At 40.8% G+C, this 20,925-nt stretch overlaps 1 protein-coding gene and 1 long non-coding RNA gene across 2 annotated transcripts in view; one reads left to right on the forward strand and one right to left on the reverse strand.

Annotated features, from left to right (window-relative positions):
* tmem65 (transmembrane protein 65) overlaps window positions 1-20,879 on the reverse strand; it is a 31,529-nt gene extending 10,650 nt beyond the window's left edge. The window contains exon 1 of the mRNA XM_075448973.1: window positions 20,249-20,879. Within this exon, the coding sequence (XP_075305088.1) occupies window positions 20,249-20,543 (295 nt within the window). The 5' untranslated portion in view covers window positions 20,544-20,879. The remainder of the gene's footprint in view (window positions 1-20,248) is intronic.
* The window catches only part of LOC142367073 (uncharacterized), a 30,267-nt gene that overhangs the window by 6,829 nt on the left and 2,513 nt on the right, over window positions 1-20,925 (forward strand). The window contains exon 2 of the long non-coding RNA XR_012767005.1: window positions 18,078-18,227. This is a non-coding gene — a long non-coding RNA (uncharacterized LOC142367073). The remainder of the gene's footprint in view (window positions 1-18,077; window positions 18,228-20,925) is intronic.

Raw genomic sequence — 20,925 nt, forward strand, 5'->3', positions numbered from 1 at the left:
TGTTGTCTAAACAGTCCACCAACATGGTCACATGCACAGTTAAGTTGAGCTTATAATTCCAGCTCGACGGGGTCATTTAACTGGACTGTAAAAATTATTGTCTGAATTCTTTGCACAGATGTCTTTGAAGTTACTTGAATGGTAATTTTGTAAGATGATGGTTATAAAAAAAAAAAAAAAAAAAAAAATCTGAATTTGATTAGAGAAGAGTGATGAATGCCCGGTAAATGACAAGAGCTGACATAGTCTTAATGTGTAACCTGTGCTTTGTTGGTACTGCATCTTTAAAGTCTGGTTTTACGGACTACTTTACTTTGGGGCATTGAAATGACTTAAAGGAGAATTCCGGCTATTTTACAAACATATCCCATCTGTTGGAGACCAAGGAAAGTTGGCCAAAGGGGAAAACGCGAGAAATCTTCATGCCCGCTGTGCAAAGTTTCCCAATTGCGCTGATTTCCATGAAAGCGGGCTCTATCGGGCAAGCTTTTAACCTTTCCTGAGGCTATTAACGTGTATCAAAATACTTTTTACCGAATTGGCCGTGGTGTCAGTAGCAATACAATTCAACCCAGGGGCTAACCATACCATTAGCTAGCACAAACATATACATTTTGAGATTTCAAAAACAGCGCACTTACCTTTCTCAGCTTCCGTGTTCCACAGGCGTGCGCACAAATCAATCGATCGCCGAAGTCATACACTATAGTATTCCAAAATTGTCTTTTTGGCCACCAAAAACGACCCTCGGGAACCGAACTACACATTGTCATGTTTGTTATTGTTTCCTATCGAACAACTGACTCGTTTCAACACCCATATTCGCCGTGATGTCATGACGTGTCACATGACTGCTGGAAGGAGCGCACCTTCGCCCATTAATCAGCTGCGGGAGATAAGAACCCTCGGGATTTTATTGGAAGCAATTTCGAGATGGATAGTTCGTCAGATTCTGATGTTGGAATGGAAGAGTTTGACGAGTTTGATGGTCGGGGTTATCTTTTTGAACCAGAATACACTGATGAAGAGTTGTTGGGACAAGATGCAGCGAGGATGGCTCAAAACGATGATCCAGAAACGGGAGCTGCTGATAGGTCACGCATTGGGGAGACATGGTGGTGCAGATGTGGACATTGTATTGCACTGACCACAGAGGAAGACAGTACTTTGGAATACTATAGTGTATGACTTCGGCGATCGATTAATTTGTGCGCACGCCTGTGGAACACGGAAGCTGAGAAAGGCAAGTGCGCCGTTTTTGAAATCTCAAAATGTATAATGTCTGTGCTAGCTAATGGTATGGTTAGCCCCTGGGTTGAATTGTATTGCTACTGACACCACGGCCAATTCGGTAAAAAGTATTTTGATACACGTTAATAGCCTCAGGAAAGGTTAAAAGCTTGCCCGATAGAGCCCGCTTTCATGGAAATCAGCGCAATCGTACAACTTTGCGCAGCGGGCATGAAAATTTCTCGCGTTTTTGCCTTTGGCAAACTTTCCTTGGTCTCCAACAGATGGCATATGTTTGTAAAATAGCCAGAATTCTCCTTTAAAGTTCAGTTCACAGTCAGTTCATGTTTTTGTGCGTTGCTCCAACAAACGTATAAAACAACAATCACCCCAGAAAAACACCCAATACTGAGTCCAATAACAGTGTATGTAAGTCGGGGTTAGTTCATCGTCTGATTTTAATGGAAGAGAGAAACAGCAGAGTCAGGCTGGCGTTGAGCACCCTCTGGGAGACACTGAACTGATTCAAGAGAAGTGTGTCAGTGGAGCTGAGTGCATTCTGAGCCAGAGCTCAATTACAGAAGCAAGTTGACAACAGCTGAAAATTTAATCTGCCGAGTCCTTCGCTTCCCAGCCTGTGTTTACAGCACGCGCGTCTCACAAGAGTATTACCAACTTTTTATTGCCTAGTTTTAATGAAAGGAATGAGAAAGAAGCTGATAATTCAGGAGGAAGTCAAGTGTGCGTGGCTGCATGAACAAATCAGGGGTCAGACCTTTCTCTTTAAAAAAAAAACAAAAAAAAAAACAAGCAGAAGCAGCTCCGGGAACATCATCGCACTCCACTCAACAACAAGTTGGTGTCAAAAGGTTGAGACCTATTTTAGGACTAAGACAGGCTGGGAATGTCTCCTCACTAAAACATGATTGTTAGCAGTATACATCTCAAGATCAAAGCAAAAATAATTAGTTGAAGCCTCCCTGTCACAGTTTAAAGGCTAAAATTAAATGTCCTCTCCACTGAACACACCTACCACCCAGCCTCTGCTCCTGTACTCTTAATGCTCTCCTAATTTATCTGCCCGTCTCCATCTGCATCCAAAACCAAAAGGCCAAGCGTTGCTAATGTCAGTCCTGCAACAAAGTTCTCACTCGGATTTTTCTTCAAACTGCACACAAATCTGTATTGTGAGCGAAGACAGCGGCGTCAGAAAAAAGCAAACAACGCTCCGTTTAGTTTTTCTTTCAGAAATGTACACAGCCTCTCCCCTTTAAATTTACTACCGCTCCCTTCTGTGCTGGAGTTATGTTCCCTTTCACAGGGGGGATGTATGTCCTGGCTGGTTGGACAGCCTGTTCAAGTTGTGTGTTTTTGGTGGGGTCTTTCTTTTTATTGACCAGTTGGTGGTAAAGTTATGTGAGAAGATCAAGTGGGGGTCCCTTTCGTTACTGCAGGTTTATGTTGGTTTGGTGGTTAGAGCCCTTACTGAACGCTACAGCTTAGAAACAACCTTCATCTAGAAATTGAGATGCAACTGAAATATTATGAAGGGTCGAAAGAAATTTTAGGTACACAATTCAAAACTTTGCCCTTTTTACATAGAAAATTACATATTGAACAAGAGCGCTACATCATCATATTATAAGTGGCAGAACATCCATTGCATACAGAATTTATTCAAATAATGTGCTTATTATGTGTAAACCAAATCAAGGGTAGATCAGGCTCATTCTTCCCAAGCTCAGTGGAATTTATTTTTTCATATTCACATATATATTTACACCGTTTTAAAGCTCTTACTGCAATAAAGTGTAAATCTCTTTACAGCTGAGCTGCATTTTCTTTAAACTTGCTGCATCATGAACTAGAGCTGAAAAGTGATGGCGGCATTATTTTCCAAATATCCTCCGGCAGAAATCTTTCCAAAATCTAAATCGATCCAGACACTAATATAAAGCCTTTATTCATTCCCAAAGGTGGCTGAACATTTTACCGTTGTCGATCTTGGGAGCCAGACATTGAAGCTACAGCGTGTTTATTTACATCTAAAGGAACCATAAACCATACCATAAAAACCATGAAACCATAAAAAAATCCACTGCAGCTGGTGCGGTCGGCTCACAGGGTCTTGATTAAACACGTTTCGGTCTACACAGCTCACGACACATCAGAATTTCTTTAATGTTTTTAAAAAAGAGAAATACACCATTTCAACTGCTTAATCAAGAAGCAAAGGTCTTGGTTAAAGCTACATATGAGAAGAAAAATCCCAGTGAGGCAGATAAAGGCAACAGAAACAGATTAGTACAGCATGTCAGGCATTGGAATGACTGAAGTGTAACTCTTTGGTGCAGATTAGTCTGGACCACATTTAATCCAGATACAATTTTGTGCAGAGCAGCTATGAGGGATTCCACTGCAACTTTTCAACCTTAGCTTGAGTCAAGAGTATCAATAAGTACAGTATAAACCCAGCAGAGCTCTTAGATCCAAGGACTCAGGTCAGCTGGTCCAGTCCAGAGTCCAGACTAAACATGGAGAAGCAGCATTTAGCTGTTATGCTGCAAATAAGTGGAACAAACTGCCAGTGGAGATTAAACTTTCACCAAATGTAGACATTTTTAAATCCAGGTTAAAAACATTTCTTTTCTCGTGTCTATGCATGAAATCTGCACGCTATCTTTTAATTTATCTGGACTGTTGCTCTTTTTTAAATTCATTTAAATTATTTTAATTGTTTCTCTTTATATTCTTTTATGTATTTTTAATGCTTCTTCCACTCTCTGCTGCAATGTTTTTATTTCATGTGAAGCACTTTGAATTGTTTTGTACATGAAATGTGCTATACAAATAAATTTGATAATAAGAGAAAGTTCCAGTTCTGTGGGTGACATCCTGCCTTGTTCCAGTACTTAAAAATAAATCTCATACATCAGCCATCAGAGGCTACAAACCAGTGGCCCTAACATCCCCCATCATGAAAGTCCAGGAGAGACTGCGATTGGCACATCTAAGTAAGCAAGGGAACACCTTTCAGAAGCACTTCTTATCATTGGCGTGTTGAAGATCCCATACCTGCTTCAGCAAATACGCTCTCAGCTGGACAAAGCAGGCAGCATGCTGAGGATCATGTTCTTTGATTTCTGCAGTGATTTTAATACAAACAGCCTGCGCTGTGAATTAAGAAGCTCCAGAAAGGTGGATGCCTCCACAACCACCTGGAGTATTGACTGCCTGACGAAGGGACCAAAGTTTGAGAGACAGAAGGGTTGTGCGTAGGAGAAGGTGGTCAACAGCACAGAAGCAACACAGGGAACTGTACTCTGACTTTTTCCTCTTCACTCTGTACACTTCAGACTTTCAGTGGAACTCAAGAGTCCTGTCATCTCAAGAGATACTCAGATGACTCTGCAGTTGTTGTGTGTATCAGTGAAAAAAAATACATGTGTATCATTTCCTGTTAAATAATTCAAGTATTTTTGTACTTAATTTAATTTTGTTGTTAAAGTTTGCAATTCAGAGAGGTGATCTTAAAAGTTGGAGAGTAGTGGGCTGTTCATCAGGTTATTTCTGGGCAGATGTCAAAATAAATATGAAAAGAGACTGAAAGAACATCCAGAATGTTCTAGTTTTGTACAACTCTGTAATGCACCAGCAAACATTAGCCTACAGTACTGTGAACACAGTATTTGCAACCATTAACTAATATCAGTAATCCACCTGAACACCTGCTCAGTTGTCTGGTGGTTCTCCCACTTCTCAAATTAATTTCATGCCGAATTAAATTGTTCCTCATCCACCTTCCAGGGCATATTGAAATGGCCTGTCAGGTGTGTGCATTTACAATTTTGATGCCTTCAAATTTCTCACCATATCTCTAAGATACACTTGATCAAGCTTACTCCTGATGCTACGTCAATTCCAAACTGTGTTTTCTAAGTTGTCCAAAACACTGATACCAAAACGGCTTGTATTGTTATTGTATGTATATTTAACTAAACAAGATGAGGTTAAAATGAAGAATATGGTTTGACTGTTTATAGTTAGTGTGCAAAAGTGTGGGAAAAGGGACAGTCGGTGTCTAATGTCCATGTTTAATGACAGTAGTGCTGCCAGAGGAAGTGGTTATTTTCCCCTAGCCAGAAAACTGTGATTTTAAATAATCCTCAACTCCCAAAACACTTCATTACTAATTAGGATCGCAGCCCAAATCTGCCATCTGTCTTTCTGCAAAATCATTTCAGAGGAATTAATAAAAAAAAATAAAAAGTATTCCTCATCTCTGCCAGCTCTCCTGATGGCGATGCCCAGACAGCTGCCTACCAGTCTTCACTAATGAATCTGGCCCGATAAATGGGATTTAAAATTTGACATATGCAATGAAAATCAAACGGGTAAATGATCTACATTTATATGTAAAGCTTTCTGATTTTTATCAACTACTCAAAGGGCTTTAAAGTAAAAGGTATAAAACATGCATATCTGTAAAACAAGCACACCATCAGAGTTTTTAAATCTCACAGGGAATACATTTCTCATCTCTACCTTTTATTATCCCAAAGAGATATAAGACAGTTGTGATGGACTGGCAACTGGACAAGTCGCCCAAAAGCGGCTGGGAAAGGCTCTAGCCCCCCCCGCTACAGTTGGATTAAGCGGGTTAGAAAATGGATGGATGGATATAAGACAGTCATCCTACGATGGCATTTCGTTATCTTCAAACGTTGGAATAGTTGGAAACAAGTTGTAACATAACCAAGAGCAATAAAAGCTTACCAACAAAAGATATCTTTGCCCAAGTCATTCATCCCCTCACTCCAGAGGAGAGAACCAGCAGAGACTCATGAGAAGCTTAAGTGAAACAACTCCACTTGAATGACAATTATAGTCGCTGATCCACTGAAATCACTAGATAGAACCGAGCATGTATATGCCTGCATGAGATGCTTGCTAAAAGAATGTACAGATTGCTCATTTCTTAGCCCTCATGTGCAAGACCCTTGCTGCAAACTGCTGCCCTGTCAATGATGCAGCTTTCATCCACAGCAAAGTACACTGGCGCTGCACTTCTGACTGAAGCCTTGAAAAGCCTAAAACAGATACTGGACGTTAGATACACATTTTCTATGGATTCACTCCAATGTTTCAACAGAAACCTTGCCTCTCCATTTTTCATTCATCGGATTAAGGCGGTAGCATGGTTGCCGCGTCTGTCACGGCGGTGTCGCACCGTGACGTCAAAATGACGTTTCAGGCATGGCGCTTCCCTTGAAAAGACGGCGCAGCGCGTTGTCGTGCACCAGTCGATTTTTGTAACTTGGCGGCGCCGAGCACAACGAACCGGATGGACCGATGTGAGACCAGGCTCAGTGAGGAGGTGCGTTTGTACAGGCAGCTGTACGAAACTGCAGTGAAACAGCACAGGGAGCACGTAAACTCCCAAAACTGGTGCACAGAGATGGGCAGAACTTTGGGGAAAAAGGGAGAGTTCTGTAAGAATGTGTGGAAGAAGCTACGGGACAGATACGTGAAGGCAAAGAAGAGGGCAGAGACTCTGTTGATGCCGGGGGCTTCAAACCTTCACCTCTTTTAACTGAATTAAAAAATTAAAATGATCCGAAAACTGCAGCAGTATCATTAATTACAGTATTCTTGCTCTTGACAGCGGCATTGTTTTCTTCTCCACTTTCGTGGTTGTAGAGTAGAGGTAACCTTCACGTAGCAGCGCCACCTCTGTGACGGAGAAAATTGCAACTACTGGCGCACAACGACTTGCGCCACTATATAGGGTCCTGTGGCGGGCACGAACTCGTGACGTCATCAACACCGCTCGCGCGAGCAGACGCGGCAACCATGCTAGAGCCTTTACTCAGTGTTATGGAGCCTACTGAGAATGACAGCCTCACAGGGCAGTAATGGCCGTTGCCTTTTTGTTTTATTCAGCATGTTCATTTCATATGCACTGCTGAAAACATCAGGTTTATTCACCGGTTTATTCTCTCAGTGTCAGCTGCAGAATATTTCACACAGCACGAGTCAAAACAGTGCATATGTCAGTGTGATGAAGTCAAACATAAGCTCACTGTGTGCGTGCACATGCGAGCCTTCAGCAGATGTTGCATCATCTGTCTGCTTTCGGACTGCGGATTAACAGAGTGCTGATTCAACACACTGCAAACCTGATGAACACATCCACAACCAGGCTGCTCAGCCATTATGAGAGAACATTTAAATAAGTAATCACAGGAATTACGAGTGTTGTTTTAGCAGATGCCAAAACAGATTTTTATTTTTGCTTTCCTCTCCATTGTGATGCCAACATGTACACACTCCCCGAGACACAAAAACAAACAGCATTGTTTTAGTAACACTGCATAATTTAACCATCGTAAGCACTGAAGGCCTCAGCACTTATTAAATTTGCTCAACTGTGGAAGAAAGCATTTGAAAATCTATCGTCTTGTCCCTGCAGTGGACGTCACCTTGAAAACTTTCCAGTAAGATGAGCCAACTGCTATCTCACCTCATGTGAAAACTAGAGAAATCTAATCATATCATTGATAAGTCGCTATTTAATTCATCGAGCACGAAACAAATGCGAGAAGAAGATTCATGGTTTTGAAATCACAGTTTGAGCGAGATTAGGAGAAGTTCCTGTAAGGTGGTGGGTTAGCCGACAGAAAGGCTCGACACAGAGATGAATTTCACATTAAAGAGAGGTTTGCAAATGTTTGCATCCACTTTAAATAATAGTTTTTGGAATTAAAGAAAATCTAGAAGCCCTCTGCGATCCAGGGACCAAAGCCGTACTTATGGGAAAGTTTCCAGAAGTCGTTAGGACTTTTATTTCCTCCAACCAGCTCATTAACCAACTCCGTTCATCATGTTGACTCGAGATGAAATAAACGTCCAAACAACCGGGCTGAATCAGTTTGGGATTTAGTGGGCAAACTGTGCCACTGTGAAAGGAGGGCAATGCATTTTTAACACAGAAGATTAAACAGGAGCTTGTTTGCATATGTATGAACAAACTGCAGATGTGCTCAAAAGCGGGCGGCGGCTTTGCTGTCCGAACCATCTGCATTTTCTGATTTATACGGAGTCTTCCCTGAGACAGTGCTGAGTTTGTTTGGAACACATGATCAGAAAATGATGCCAACCAATAATCAGACATAAGTCACTGTGATGATTATGTTCGTTTTATTTTTTAAAAAGTTCACGCATTGCGTAATTGTGCTGTTATAAGTACAATATCTCTGCCAGTGTGAAAAATCTGACCATCATTTCAGGTTATATTTTTGTATTAATAGTGTCAAACTTTATCTCACTTTCAGAATGTTCCAGAACTTAATGGAACGCTGACAGCAGTTTTATTCAGAGCTCTATATTTTGGCATCCTGCATCCTTTTAGCTTTGAAGTAACAGCCTTTTAGGACAGGAGGCTCTGCTGGAAGTAGGCCTCTGCTGCCTGCCAGAGAAGCAAATAAATACTGTAGTTTGGCTGTGTAACAGGAGCACTATGACTGCAAAAATCACAGGCTAAGAAGCTAACATACATTAAGGAACATAGTCATAGCAGACGTGAACATATTTGTTGACCTACGGTCAAAACGCTGAGCACAGATCATATCCTCAGCAGCAGATTATACTCATTAAGTACCCACTTTTCCAATAACAGATGTGACAAAATGTTAAATGGATACATTTTATTAATCTAGTTTTTGTGTACACCGTCAAGCAACACAAAACTAAGAATCTGCGAGACAGTTCCTGAGTGAGAGTGGGGAGCTGGTGGGCAATCTTTTTTTAAGCTGTGGTGGGGAGACACATTAAACCCTTTCAAACAACAAACTTTTAAGCACAACCTCCTTAAGTGGCTAAAGACAGAACAGTCCAAAAACACAAGAACTGTAGCTATATGATGAATGCAACTATGATGAAGGGATGTTGTTGGAAAATACATGGTGAGTTGTACCTTTAATCAACTTCAGAGGAATCAAGTATAATCTTTTCCCTCTTTCTTTGTGTAATTGTCAGCTTTGTGATGCATCCCTCAAAATTCATCATCATCTCACGGTATGAGGCAGCACTTCCTGCTCAGATGACAGTGATATCACGCTGCCGTCAGTCTGGCAGTTTCCGGCACCGACTTAAGAAGGCATCTCAAGTTTTGAAGAACAGGCCTAATTTATGTGCCAATCAGCACCTCTCTTTCAATCTTACTCAAACTTCCCAGATGCTGCTCAGCACCTCAAAACTGCCTCCTAAACAGATGGAACATCTGTCTCAAATCTCAGAGGAAATCACTGCTACATTCCCAAAACTCCTCAACTTCATTTCCACAGCGTGAAATGAGATTGACAGGTTTGTCATGGTGTGTTGGTACCCAGCATAGCTTGAACTGAGTCAAACACAGACCGCACACTGTTAGTGACAGCAGGATTGTGTGTAACACCTATAATAAACGCAGATCTCACCTACAACAATGTTAGAAAGGGGGGCAGCTAGTCGGATGTTTTTAAATTTAAAGAGGCAAAAAGTTAGTGAAAAATAAATGTCAGGGACATAAAATCTACTGGAATCCTAATCTGGTTTGGTTTTCTTGACCAATCTCTGACAAAAAGAGGGCCGTAAAATACTGCAGCTTTCCCCGTCAGTATGACAGGCGGTGCAAAAATAACATAAAGCTGCTGAAACTGTGCTGATGAGAGCGCACCAGCAGGCTAAAAACATTTCAATAATGAGCTGAAAAATGCCAAAACTCTCTGTAAACCTGCAACATCTCTGTGACTCACAACAGATGCCTTTAAAATAATGTCATCTTATATTTTGTTCCTGTAAAAAAAAATATCAGTTGCTGCAGCTTAAATTAGTTTTGGATGGATTTAATGATAACAAACTTGTTAACTAAAGGGAATGCACTGACAGATGCAGAATAAAATGAGTGTTGCACGGATGGTGAGACGGTCTGTTCCGTCTCCCATCTAAATACATCCGAGGAGCATCTGTGGGCATTGGAGACTGATTAAAATATGCAAGCTTGTACTTTTAAAATGTACAATTAATGTTAATTTCTAAATTAATCCATTCAGACATAAGGCATTGAAAAGCCCTCTAAATCCTGAAAGTGTTTGCCACAACCTATTCAGTAGTTTTGTATTTTTTGAAGTACTTTTGAGTTTGACCAGCAGCAGACGGCGGTCAGCACGCTGTCAGTTTGGAGAAACCAGGTGGGAGGTTTGATAAGCAGGCCCAGTTAGTAGCTCCTCAGTGTGCGGACACCAGAAAAGCACAGATTTTGCCATCCAAAAACAACCCCAAAAAATGTTACAGCAGTTTGAGTGAATTTTTTTCTTTTTTACATCGTGGCTTTGTAAAGAAAAAAAAAAAAGAAACAATAACAACAAGAACAACTGATATTTACATTTTCACGACAAAAATCTTTTTGAAAATCCAGTGAAGGGTGACTGTATATTAGGCTAGCTGAATTCTTAAGAAAGCTGTTAAAGCAATACTGTAACATTTCTACCTTAAACTAACAGCTTGAAAAAAATTGTGCGGCTAGAATGAGTTTTAACATTACGATTGGCCTGTCTCCTATGCCTTTCGGGGGTCTGAGTTGGAAAAACTGCGCTATGTAACTTTGCTGGAGCGGCCGGGAGCTGAGCGGAAGTACTTCGACTTGCTTTCTGGCACACCTACCGCAAAAACAAATAGACCCCTCTCACGCTCCCAGGTATAAGGCTAAGCTAGCGCAACATTGTCAGTACGATGATCATGGCAGAGGCACCGAAGAAACAGAACAAGACGTTGACTGATGAAGCAAGGAAGAGAAAGAGAGAGGCCTCGGAACAGCCTGTAGGGGGAGCTCCATAATGGGCTTTTTGAGAAGTTACATTGTATTGCTTTAACTTGTGGTTGAATAAAGCATTTCCAGACTGTCGCTCTGCTCTAATAAACTCCTGATTTTGGACCACAGCATCTGAGAAAATCCCTGTTTTGTTAACTTAAAGACGACGTCTGTGCGGTGAACTTGGTTATGCTTAAATGTACAATGATCCAACACTGAGAAAGTTACCTTTGGCTTTTACTGTGAATTACTGCCTTTCCTTTTATGCTCATCATTTAAAAAAAAGAAAAGACTCATATTCTTGTAACTTGAATATGATATAATGCTATTGTTCAATCAGGCTTGAAATGTAGGAGCAGACATGTGTTGCCTCAGATCGAGAAGGACTTAAAATTTAAAGAGATTTACTTCCTTTTCTCATTCTGTACTGCTTGTTTCAGTCATTAAACCCTGCGATTTCTTTTAAAAAAAAAACACATGGTTTTATTATTGTTCTTTATTTGCTTCTAAGACCATTATCACAGTCGTGGCCGAACAAGAATAATACAATACACTGAATAATTCCAGTCAAATTCCCTTCTGCTTCAGCACCTTTTTGCTGGTTTACCACAGTCTAGACTCGATATACAAAATTAAGTCTGAAGCTATTTACGTCATCGATACACAGATGGATACAAAATCAACTCTCTAAAAGGCATGAAATTGATTGCAATCAGACTCGTCAAAGAAGCGAGTTCGACAGCAGTCATCAACTTTATTTTTTAATCCAGCTTTTCCTCACAGGCTCTGTGCTCACATATAATAAAGTGACATGAAACTAATTGGTGCTTCTTCTGTGCAAAATGCCTCAGTCAGCTGCCACTTAGTGGGAGGACGAAATGATTATTAATAATAATAATAATAATAACAACAACAACAAAAAAGCAAGACCGTTGCATATAAGGTAAAGGAAGTCAGAACAAATGTCGTTTATCATGATAAACATGATATCCAACAAGTGCTTTGCTTGGACACTGTCTTATAATGAAGGTCATAAGACATTACTTGCATTGTTTAACTGAGTGGAAGTTAAATCTACTTTACTGATAAACCTCTGTGATAAAACATTATCTCATCTCTGCTCTATTACCTGTATTTTCAGCCAGGTAAGACAGACTTGGCAGTAAATTGAGGCCAAACATGAACAAAGAAATAAATAAATAAACAAGCAGGATACTGAATTACTGAAAGGCCAGTGTTTTTTTTTTTTTTACAGCTAAATCTAAAAGTCCAGGGCAGGTTAGGTTTCCAGCATAAATTACCATGATGATCAGGCCAGGTGAACATACAGTCACCTGAAAAGTCTCCATTAATTTTACTGCCTTCACTGAAGATTAACCTAGAGCTACGAGAAATTTGAACGATTTAAGGGAAGTGGTAAACGAATGTGGGGGAAGAGATGTAAAAATGATAGCAGCGCCGGAACACAATTACATAGTAATGATGTCATCAGTCAGACTGTCATCTTCAGTTTTTAAGAGATGCATCATTTAAATGGGAGGTAAAAAAAAAATAATTAGGTGAACAAACTGTGAGCTCCCAAAGAAAACGAGAGACCAACTTCACCATCCCCTACACTGAAATGGCAACATATATCGGGGGAAAGTGGCAGGAAACAGAGTAGGCTGGATATATATCGATTAAGTTATTCTGCCCACTTAATCCAAAACAGAATTTGCTTCAGCAAGTAATCACAATAAAACAAATCATTATTTTACTAATTTGCTCCAGGGATATACCAATCAGGATACACCAAATGAACAGAGTGTTCAAATCTTGACATAAAACTAATTTTCAAAATGATTTACTCTACCCGATCCATTTTGAAGGGCACAACAAAAATAAAGTGTCACAAAAATGATGACATAGTACTTTTTTTTTGTAGCTCATTTTGTGCTTTTAAAGGAAACTGTTCTGCAATGACACTGAATGCCACATTTTGTGCCGGGATGACACCGAACGCACCATTGTTTGTCACCAGATTCACTAAAATATTCTGCCCTGTTGTCTCTAGACAGCTCTTTAATGGCACCGTGTCCCAATGAGAGCTGCAGTTCTTTTATTCGTGCGAGTAAATCAAGAAAAGAGAGAAGTTTCAGATGTAGGCTTCACATCTGCTCATTTTATACTCATTTGGAACGTTTAGGCTATCATGCTTCAGATGACACAAGGAGTTGCAGTTAACTCTAGTGATGTCATCGTCACCATGCAGTTTACTGTTGACATCTGACCTGGATATGACAACAATCAGCCCCTCTGACAGGCCTCTTTAGTGACCACTGATCACCTTTTTATTCAAGACTGTAAGGTGTTTGAAGTGTCCTTAAAGCCGTCTAAACATTAAATGCATCATCATTATGATCACCATTTAAATGATAGACAGGAGATGTGAATAAAAGTGGTAAAATTATATCTTATGCAAAAGTTCCCTTATTTTCATCTCAGGGCAAACTACTTTTGAAAGTATTTAAAATTAGAAACTCCGACATCTGGATTGAGAAAGACCACAGAGGATGGGAATCTGAATATGCCAAAGGAAGACAAACTTATCGCTTTGCAGTTAATGTCTGCTGCCACGAATTGGAGTTAATTCTGTGCAACGTGTGAAAACACGTAACCAAAGGAGCAGAACGAGACTGCTGCTTTTCCATCTCCTGCAGCTCATTTTAAGCTGCAGTTACTCACACTGAAGACGGCACATCCGTCTTTGCATTTCAAACTTAGCTCAAAGCTTTGACATTTTGTTATTTTCCAACTCTGGATAGTTGTTCAAACGTTCAAAACCAAACCTTGGAATCAGAAAAATGGTGTCTTTATTTTCCTCCACATTTCCTTTGACTTGAAGACATCGGAAAAACAAAACAATGGGGTCTGTAAACATATGGCTACACCAATTATTAAATTGTCGATGGTGTTTTAAGAGCCACTTCTGGATTCACAGTTAGAGAAAAAAACATTTATCATAGCCTACTCAATTATACATTTATGGTCTCACGCATAAAAGCTTAAGGACCAATCCAATTACCTTCGAGCAAACTTAAGTTATCTTGTGTAATACAAATAAAATTATAACAGTAAATATAAATAGAGCAGAACATTACATGAGAATTGAAATCATAGTGAACAAAGAACGTCCTTGTGGTAAATGTAATCGGCTACTGAAAATGCTGGATTATACTGGCAGGGGCTGTTGCAGGAGCTGAATCAAGCAGTTCTTACAACGTATTCAGCCAGACCTGCTGTTTGTTGGCAAACTGCACACCGGCAGGTCTCCATACCGCTGCGCTGCTTGAATTCCCAAAATCTTTACAGAGTATACACAAAGATATACAAACAGAAACCAACTGGGAGCCCTAAATGGGCATTTAATCATGAACACTTACTGCCATGGAAGAGAGATCATTTTCACAGGTAGAAATCCCTCATGAACCAATTTAAATGGACACCAACCCCACTTTTAAATATCATCATCCACAGTGCTGTGGTTGGTGGTCATATGCAGATCTACACATTCATTGAACATTTTAATTGGACTCAGTGGGACATCATGTCAGCTGGGGGGGCATTTTGAAGGATCACTTTAAATGCAGTTACTGTGTTGAATCATATTAGTGCAGTTCTGCCAAATTAGTTTCATCATACAGTGTGACACCTGATTCAGGAAAACTTCAGTGTTTCCTCATTTCCAGCTTTCATCAAGAGATGCAATTAAAGTCAAATAGAATACATTTTCCTGGTCTTAAAGTGACAATACTGAACCAGGTTACACTCATTTTAGAGCTCATTGAACCACATCTTCTGACAGATATCAAATATTCAGTCCCCCCCCCACCCCAAGCTAAATGCAAATATCAATAATGGCCTTTCTGTGGGAAGATAAGCTGTCAGAGATACATTTTTTCCTGATGAGTTTTCTAACCGGAGCTGAAGTCTAAGGGCCTTTTGGCTTTACCACAGCAGATTCAAATCACGCTCCAGCCAAACTTTGGAGCATCATTAGTGAGAGGAGCAATTTATTAGCAGCGTGACCTTTTAGACAAATTACTAGCAAGAATAAACAGACGACTGATAATCAAAACAACTCAATATCTGTGTTTCAATAAGCAATCAACAATCTAAGCATGTAGAAGAAATGCAATGGCAAATCAGTGGCAAACTGCAATGCTATATTCATAACATTAAACAATTCCAACGAGCCCACAGCACAAGACGAGTGTCTTGTAACACATCTAAGAAAAAAAAAGGTTGCTTATAATCGACAGCTACACCCATGTTTGACAGCTTAAAATATCTGCTGGGATGAGAATCTACCCGACTTCTTACAAAGACATAATTCAGCCTCATGTGCCCCATTAAAGTTTAGACCGTTTCATCAACAGCGAGCCTCCTGAGTTAATAGCATTAACCAAAAGTCGAAATTGAGGATGTAATGTTTTAATGAGCCCGCAGACACGTTCAGCATCAAAGAATGTTTTGGCACTCTGCAGTAAATGCTTCCGATCTTCTTTCTGCTCCTTGATGGCATTTAGCTCATTAGTTGTGAAAGTGGAGGAGGGCGCTCGTTAGTTGAGACTTTCACAGCTTAACTTGTTACTCTACTGTATAGGCCTAGTCCAATTAAAACGGCAAATACAGCTGCAGAAAGGCTGACTCTGCACCTTAGCGCCGACTTAGCAGAGTCTCCTTAAAGCAATATATTGGAATCACACAATATGAAGGCACATTATCAAAAGAAAATCTCATTTGCTTCCAAGCCTGTTCCCTTTTTAGACATCAGATTTTTTTCAGATGTGTTAAAGTGAATTTGTTTTGTCACATGGGATTATAGATACGATTATTTCCCTCAACCGCAATTCTGGACAATCTTCTTCAAGATTTGTTTACCGCGTTTCCAATTGGTTTTTAGATAGCCCGGGTGTGATGTTAACCCTCCACTATCCACTATCTCACAAGGCTGGAAACAAGAAGTGCAGCTTTAGAGTTTTAAGGCTCCATAATGAGTGAGCCACTTATCCTGGGAAAACACAAAACTGCTGCTGCATCACTGCAACACAGAGAGGAGATTAGCTGATTGGGTCAAACTCAAGAGGAGCTCAAAGGCTGACATTCACTAATCTGCAAAAACTACACATTTGGACACTCATACGCTCATGATTTCCCACCACAGCTCAAGTGTACAGCTAAAGAGGGGCGATAATAGTGCCTTTGTAAAACTGACCTGCACACGCTCTCACAACAGAAGATCATAAAGTGAGGAGCCCAGATTTTTTTGTTACATATTTTTAATCTGATTACTAAGGAATATTTCCAGTTTGAGCAGCTACTTGAGATTTAGCAACAATTTTTAGCATTCATATAAAATATTCCAATATCTGTGCAGCAACTAAGCAAATATATTCCAACACAAAGTAAAGAAAGAAAAAAATCATCTCTTACACAATAAGAATGCTATGCAAAGGATCAGGTGAGGCGCAAACATGCAAGGTGGTGCAGTGGTTCGCTCTGTAATCTCACCTGGGGTCTCTCACCTGTGTGGGTGGAGTTTAGATATTCTCATTCATCTCCAGCTTCTTCTCACAGTCAAAGACGTGCACCTGAGACTAAATTATGATCCGTAATTGAACAGGACAGAGCAGGTGGAGGGGATGATTGATGGCTGGGTGTGAACCTAATGCTTGATCTTGGCTAATTAAAACCTCTAAATTATAATTCAGATTCACACTATAGCTTCTCTCCTAAATCCATCGTAGTGGATAAAATGCTGTCGGCTGGTGGGCAGAGACATTCATTTTGTTTCCTAAAAATCAGCTTACATATCCTCTTACATAATACCCAGAGCAAGCAGCTTGGGTGCACAGTGTTAATGAGCAGTGTGGTTCAAAACAAAACAACCAAGAGGCCACAAATGAAGCGCTCCAAGACGTGGCACCGTTTCAGAACTCGACCATTTTGGCCGACTATTCAAACAAAAGAGTCAGATGGTGGGCAGTGGGATACTCCTAAGGGAGGGAGGGACAGTAAATGGAACAGGAGAAATTTAGGAAACAGACTTGAAGCGCCGCCCAGACACCCGAGGATATTACTCAGATCTTGCTACTCCAGATTCAGCGGCTGAGTTGACTATTTTGGTGCCACGATGAGTCACTGCTTTGGTTTTGTTCACAGAGACATTCATCCCCTCCCGAGCAAACAGAAAATACCCTCTGGTGACTCAAAAGGGGAACTATACACACATGCCACGTGCACAAAAATACACGCACACCTTTCCACACCCACCGATGACTCTACATCAACATGAGGCAGAAAAAAACCACTTTCCAACTCGGGTGGAGATATTTTAGTGCAGCGCTTAGCTGCAGTTATATCAATGGGGAGTTGCTCTTTTAAAAGCAACAGTATATCATTTGTTAATTGTTTATTCTTTGAGTTTGGCATGTTTATAGAGATAATGTTCTCTGATCTCAACTTATAGTAAAATAATTTGTAAAAACTTAAATGAGCCCGTCACAATCTGCTTTATCCAAACAACGTCCCAAAACCCATCAGTGATCACATGACTGAAAGGAAAAGCAGAAAATCTGTAGACTTAAAAAGACAGAATAATAAACTAACACATAGCCTCCCATAAGCTCCTCATATGTGTTTTAAGTCACAATCTTAATTTGAAAAATGACTACTAACTGCAGCTGACAGGTTAAAGAATGAGAGGTAGAATATTTTCCAGGTATATGTTTGAAGCATGAAAATCTAAATGCAGAATGGTAAGTGGACTGCATTAATATGGTGTTTTGCTACTTTTCTCACTCAGATCACTTCACATTATAAGCCACATTCATCCATCTCAGATAAGATAATATGAACCTTTATTATTCCCACAGCAGGGAAATTCCCACTCCATACATCACTTTTTAGTCTGTATAGTTTAAATTACAGCCAGTGTTGTGCTTTCTTTCTGCAGCACACACACATTCACACACCGACGAATGCATCAGAGACAAGGTGGGGCTCAGCGTCCTCCCAACAAACACTTTGACATGAGGACGAGGGAAGCCAAGGACCAAACTGCTGACTTTCAGACTGACAGACAACAGAAGTGAAGGACAAACAGGTACAGAACAGTCACTCAGAGCTCTGTTCGGCACACACTGCGCTTTGAGGAGATTTACTCAAACTCCACAACTTTCACTGCAATGAGTCAAACTGAGTGACACCCAGAAATTGTTCATGTGAAGGAGAAGCATAAAGGGAAAGAATTATTTTTACTGGACTTCCACTTTCAAAGCAGCGGCAGCGACTTCACATTGTCCACTTGTGTGGTCCTTCAGGTTAAGGAAGTCAATACGTTTATATGCACAGTTAATCAGAATACTCTCCTTTAACCCAGTGAACATGCAGGAGAGGGATGCATACAATGTTCGAGACATTCTGACTCAAACTCTCTCTGCTTGTACATAAGCGACTGCACAGGTGTCGTTTTTAAATCATCTGAATGGTGCTTTTGTAAGATGAGGCTGTGGTTATAAGAGGATTTTTAAAAATCGGGGTTTTATCAGAGTATAGTGAGAGTCTGGAAACTGTTTAAGCGACTGCGAGCTAACATACAGTCTTAATACGCTGCTTTTTGGTGTCAATCTGTAACGAGTTTAGTTGTCCGACTCAATAAACTAAACTATGTGACTGAGAGCAGCTTAACTGGGAAATCAGCTGTATGGATGTACTCGTACACGTTATTATACAGCATCTCTAGGGATTACTCTTTGTTGTAAGCAGCTTCTTCCTCTGTGTTCTCGATGGAAAGTGTGGAGCATGCACAGAGTGCCTGGGCCAGTTTGAGCATACATGTACAGGAGTATCGCAGCTCCCAAGCGCATTATCTGGGTGCGTTAGTCTGGTTTTGATAAGCTCAATTATGTACAATTTCAGTCGGACAAATGAGTTTACATGCATTTTAAAGTCTCGTTTTGACTGACAATAATTGATTTTCTTTTTCAAATGTCATGTCAACATATTGAGTGTAAAGTCTGATACAGCTAACAACCACAAGTCAAAGCAGAGTAACCTCTAGACCTGCTTTTACCTCCTTCCACATATAGATTTAGAGAACATTAAAGAGTAGTTTAAAATCAACAAAGACCTTTGCTTCTACCAGCTTCAGTATGGAAAGAGCTTAAAACCAACGACTTTGGGTAAGCTCATGTTCTGGGCAAGAAATTGAAAATGATGCGTTCTTATGCAAAGACATGAATGACCACCAGCACTTTTCATAGTTTACATGTTGTGTAATTTGTACTGAGAGCCGGTAGAAAAGGAGGGAGCAAAGCAGAGTTTGTCTTGGCCTCTTCACTCCACTCAGGATCTCTGCCAGACTGCGAGGCCGTCATGAGTGATGCTTTCTATTTACCTTATCAGTTATAAATCACTGGCAGTGACTGGATCCAAAAATACAAGATTATATTCGTCACACACCATATGATTCTATTTTCCAACACAACCTCAGCCAGAGCGGAACAGACAACTCAGTCCCGCCATTTGTCCAAATTGCATTGGCCAACACCCATAATGCATGCTGCAACTGCAGGTATCAGAGTAAAGATGCGTTACTTTCAGTGTCAGCTTTGCAGTTTGTCATCCGATAAGTAAAAACTGTAAAGTACATATAGACAAATCCCAGTATGATTTACCAACTTTGGAAAAAGGCAAACCTTTGCCAGTGTTGTTTCAGTTCCTAAAGCAACTACTTACGTTACATATTTACAGTTAGGACTTTTGCATATTAGTCAATTAACAACCAGCTATCAGTCTCGCTATTTTTTTTTTAAATAACTTGTGTTTAACTGAAGGCCAACAGGTTTTCATTCAGACAAAACTCCACCCTATCATCAGCCCTGCTGGAGCCCAACAATGTGATCACCTGCTGAGGTGATAGATGAGAGGGATGAGAATCTGCTAAGAGTTGGATAACAGACAATAATTTACACCTGGGGGGGGGGGGGGGGGGGGGGGGGGGGGATGTGCGATGATGCGTGTCAATATTGGCCATATAGATGAAAATAGCAGGCGATTTCCAATCCAGTCTCACAGGGATTGTTACGGAGCTGCCACCTTTGACCTGCATGTTTCATTTCTTACCTTGGGCGATGGCAATGGACTCGAAAGTCTGCAGCTCCTTGAGTAAGCATGTCCTCTCATTCGGCTGGAGGCGGTAAATAAACTCTTTGGCTCCCTGAGGACAGTTGAGCGGCTCCCTCGGCTCGTTTCTCCCGTGTGTTCCCATCCAGCAGCTCGGTGTGTGTCGCCCAGTCCCCGGCAGCCTCTGCGCTATCACCAGCGCCGTAGGAGCCCGCCTCAGTCCCGACGGTAACTTCTGTACCGCCGGCCCGAGAGCTTTCTGTAGGCATATCTTAAGCATTGCGCCGGAGTACATAAAAACGTCAGTCTATAACAAGTAAAATCTGATATTCTTAAGGAGTCTTCGAGCGCCGACCGACGCTGGTGCTCCACTAACGTCTGTGGCTCGGACAGAAGTTGAGTGTTTGACGGTCCAACTAGCCAGATTCGACTTCAATGGAGAACAAATCGGTTACTTTTAAAAACAGTTAGTGTAAAACCTGCCTCGAACTTCAACGAGAGGGGCATATTCTCTTTCCGTGCTGTCCGCCGCCCCAACCGTCTCATGATCTTTTAAGACTCAGCGGTCATGAGTTTGGCACATGAAGTTGTAGCTACTACCGAACGAGGACGGCGTCAAATCAGCCGAAGTAAAACAGGAGCTGGTCTGAGCTTCCTTTCAGAATAAAAGCTACTGC

The sequence above is a fragment of the Odontesthes bonariensis genome, chromosome 18, assembly GCF_027942865.1.
Source record: "Odontesthes bonariensis isolate fOdoBon6 chromosome 18, fOdoBon6.hap1, whole genome shotgun sequence".
Classification (NCBI taxonomy): domain Eukaryota; kingdom Metazoa; phylum Chordata; class Actinopteri; order Atheriniformes; family Atherinopsidae; genus Odontesthes; species Odontesthes bonariensis.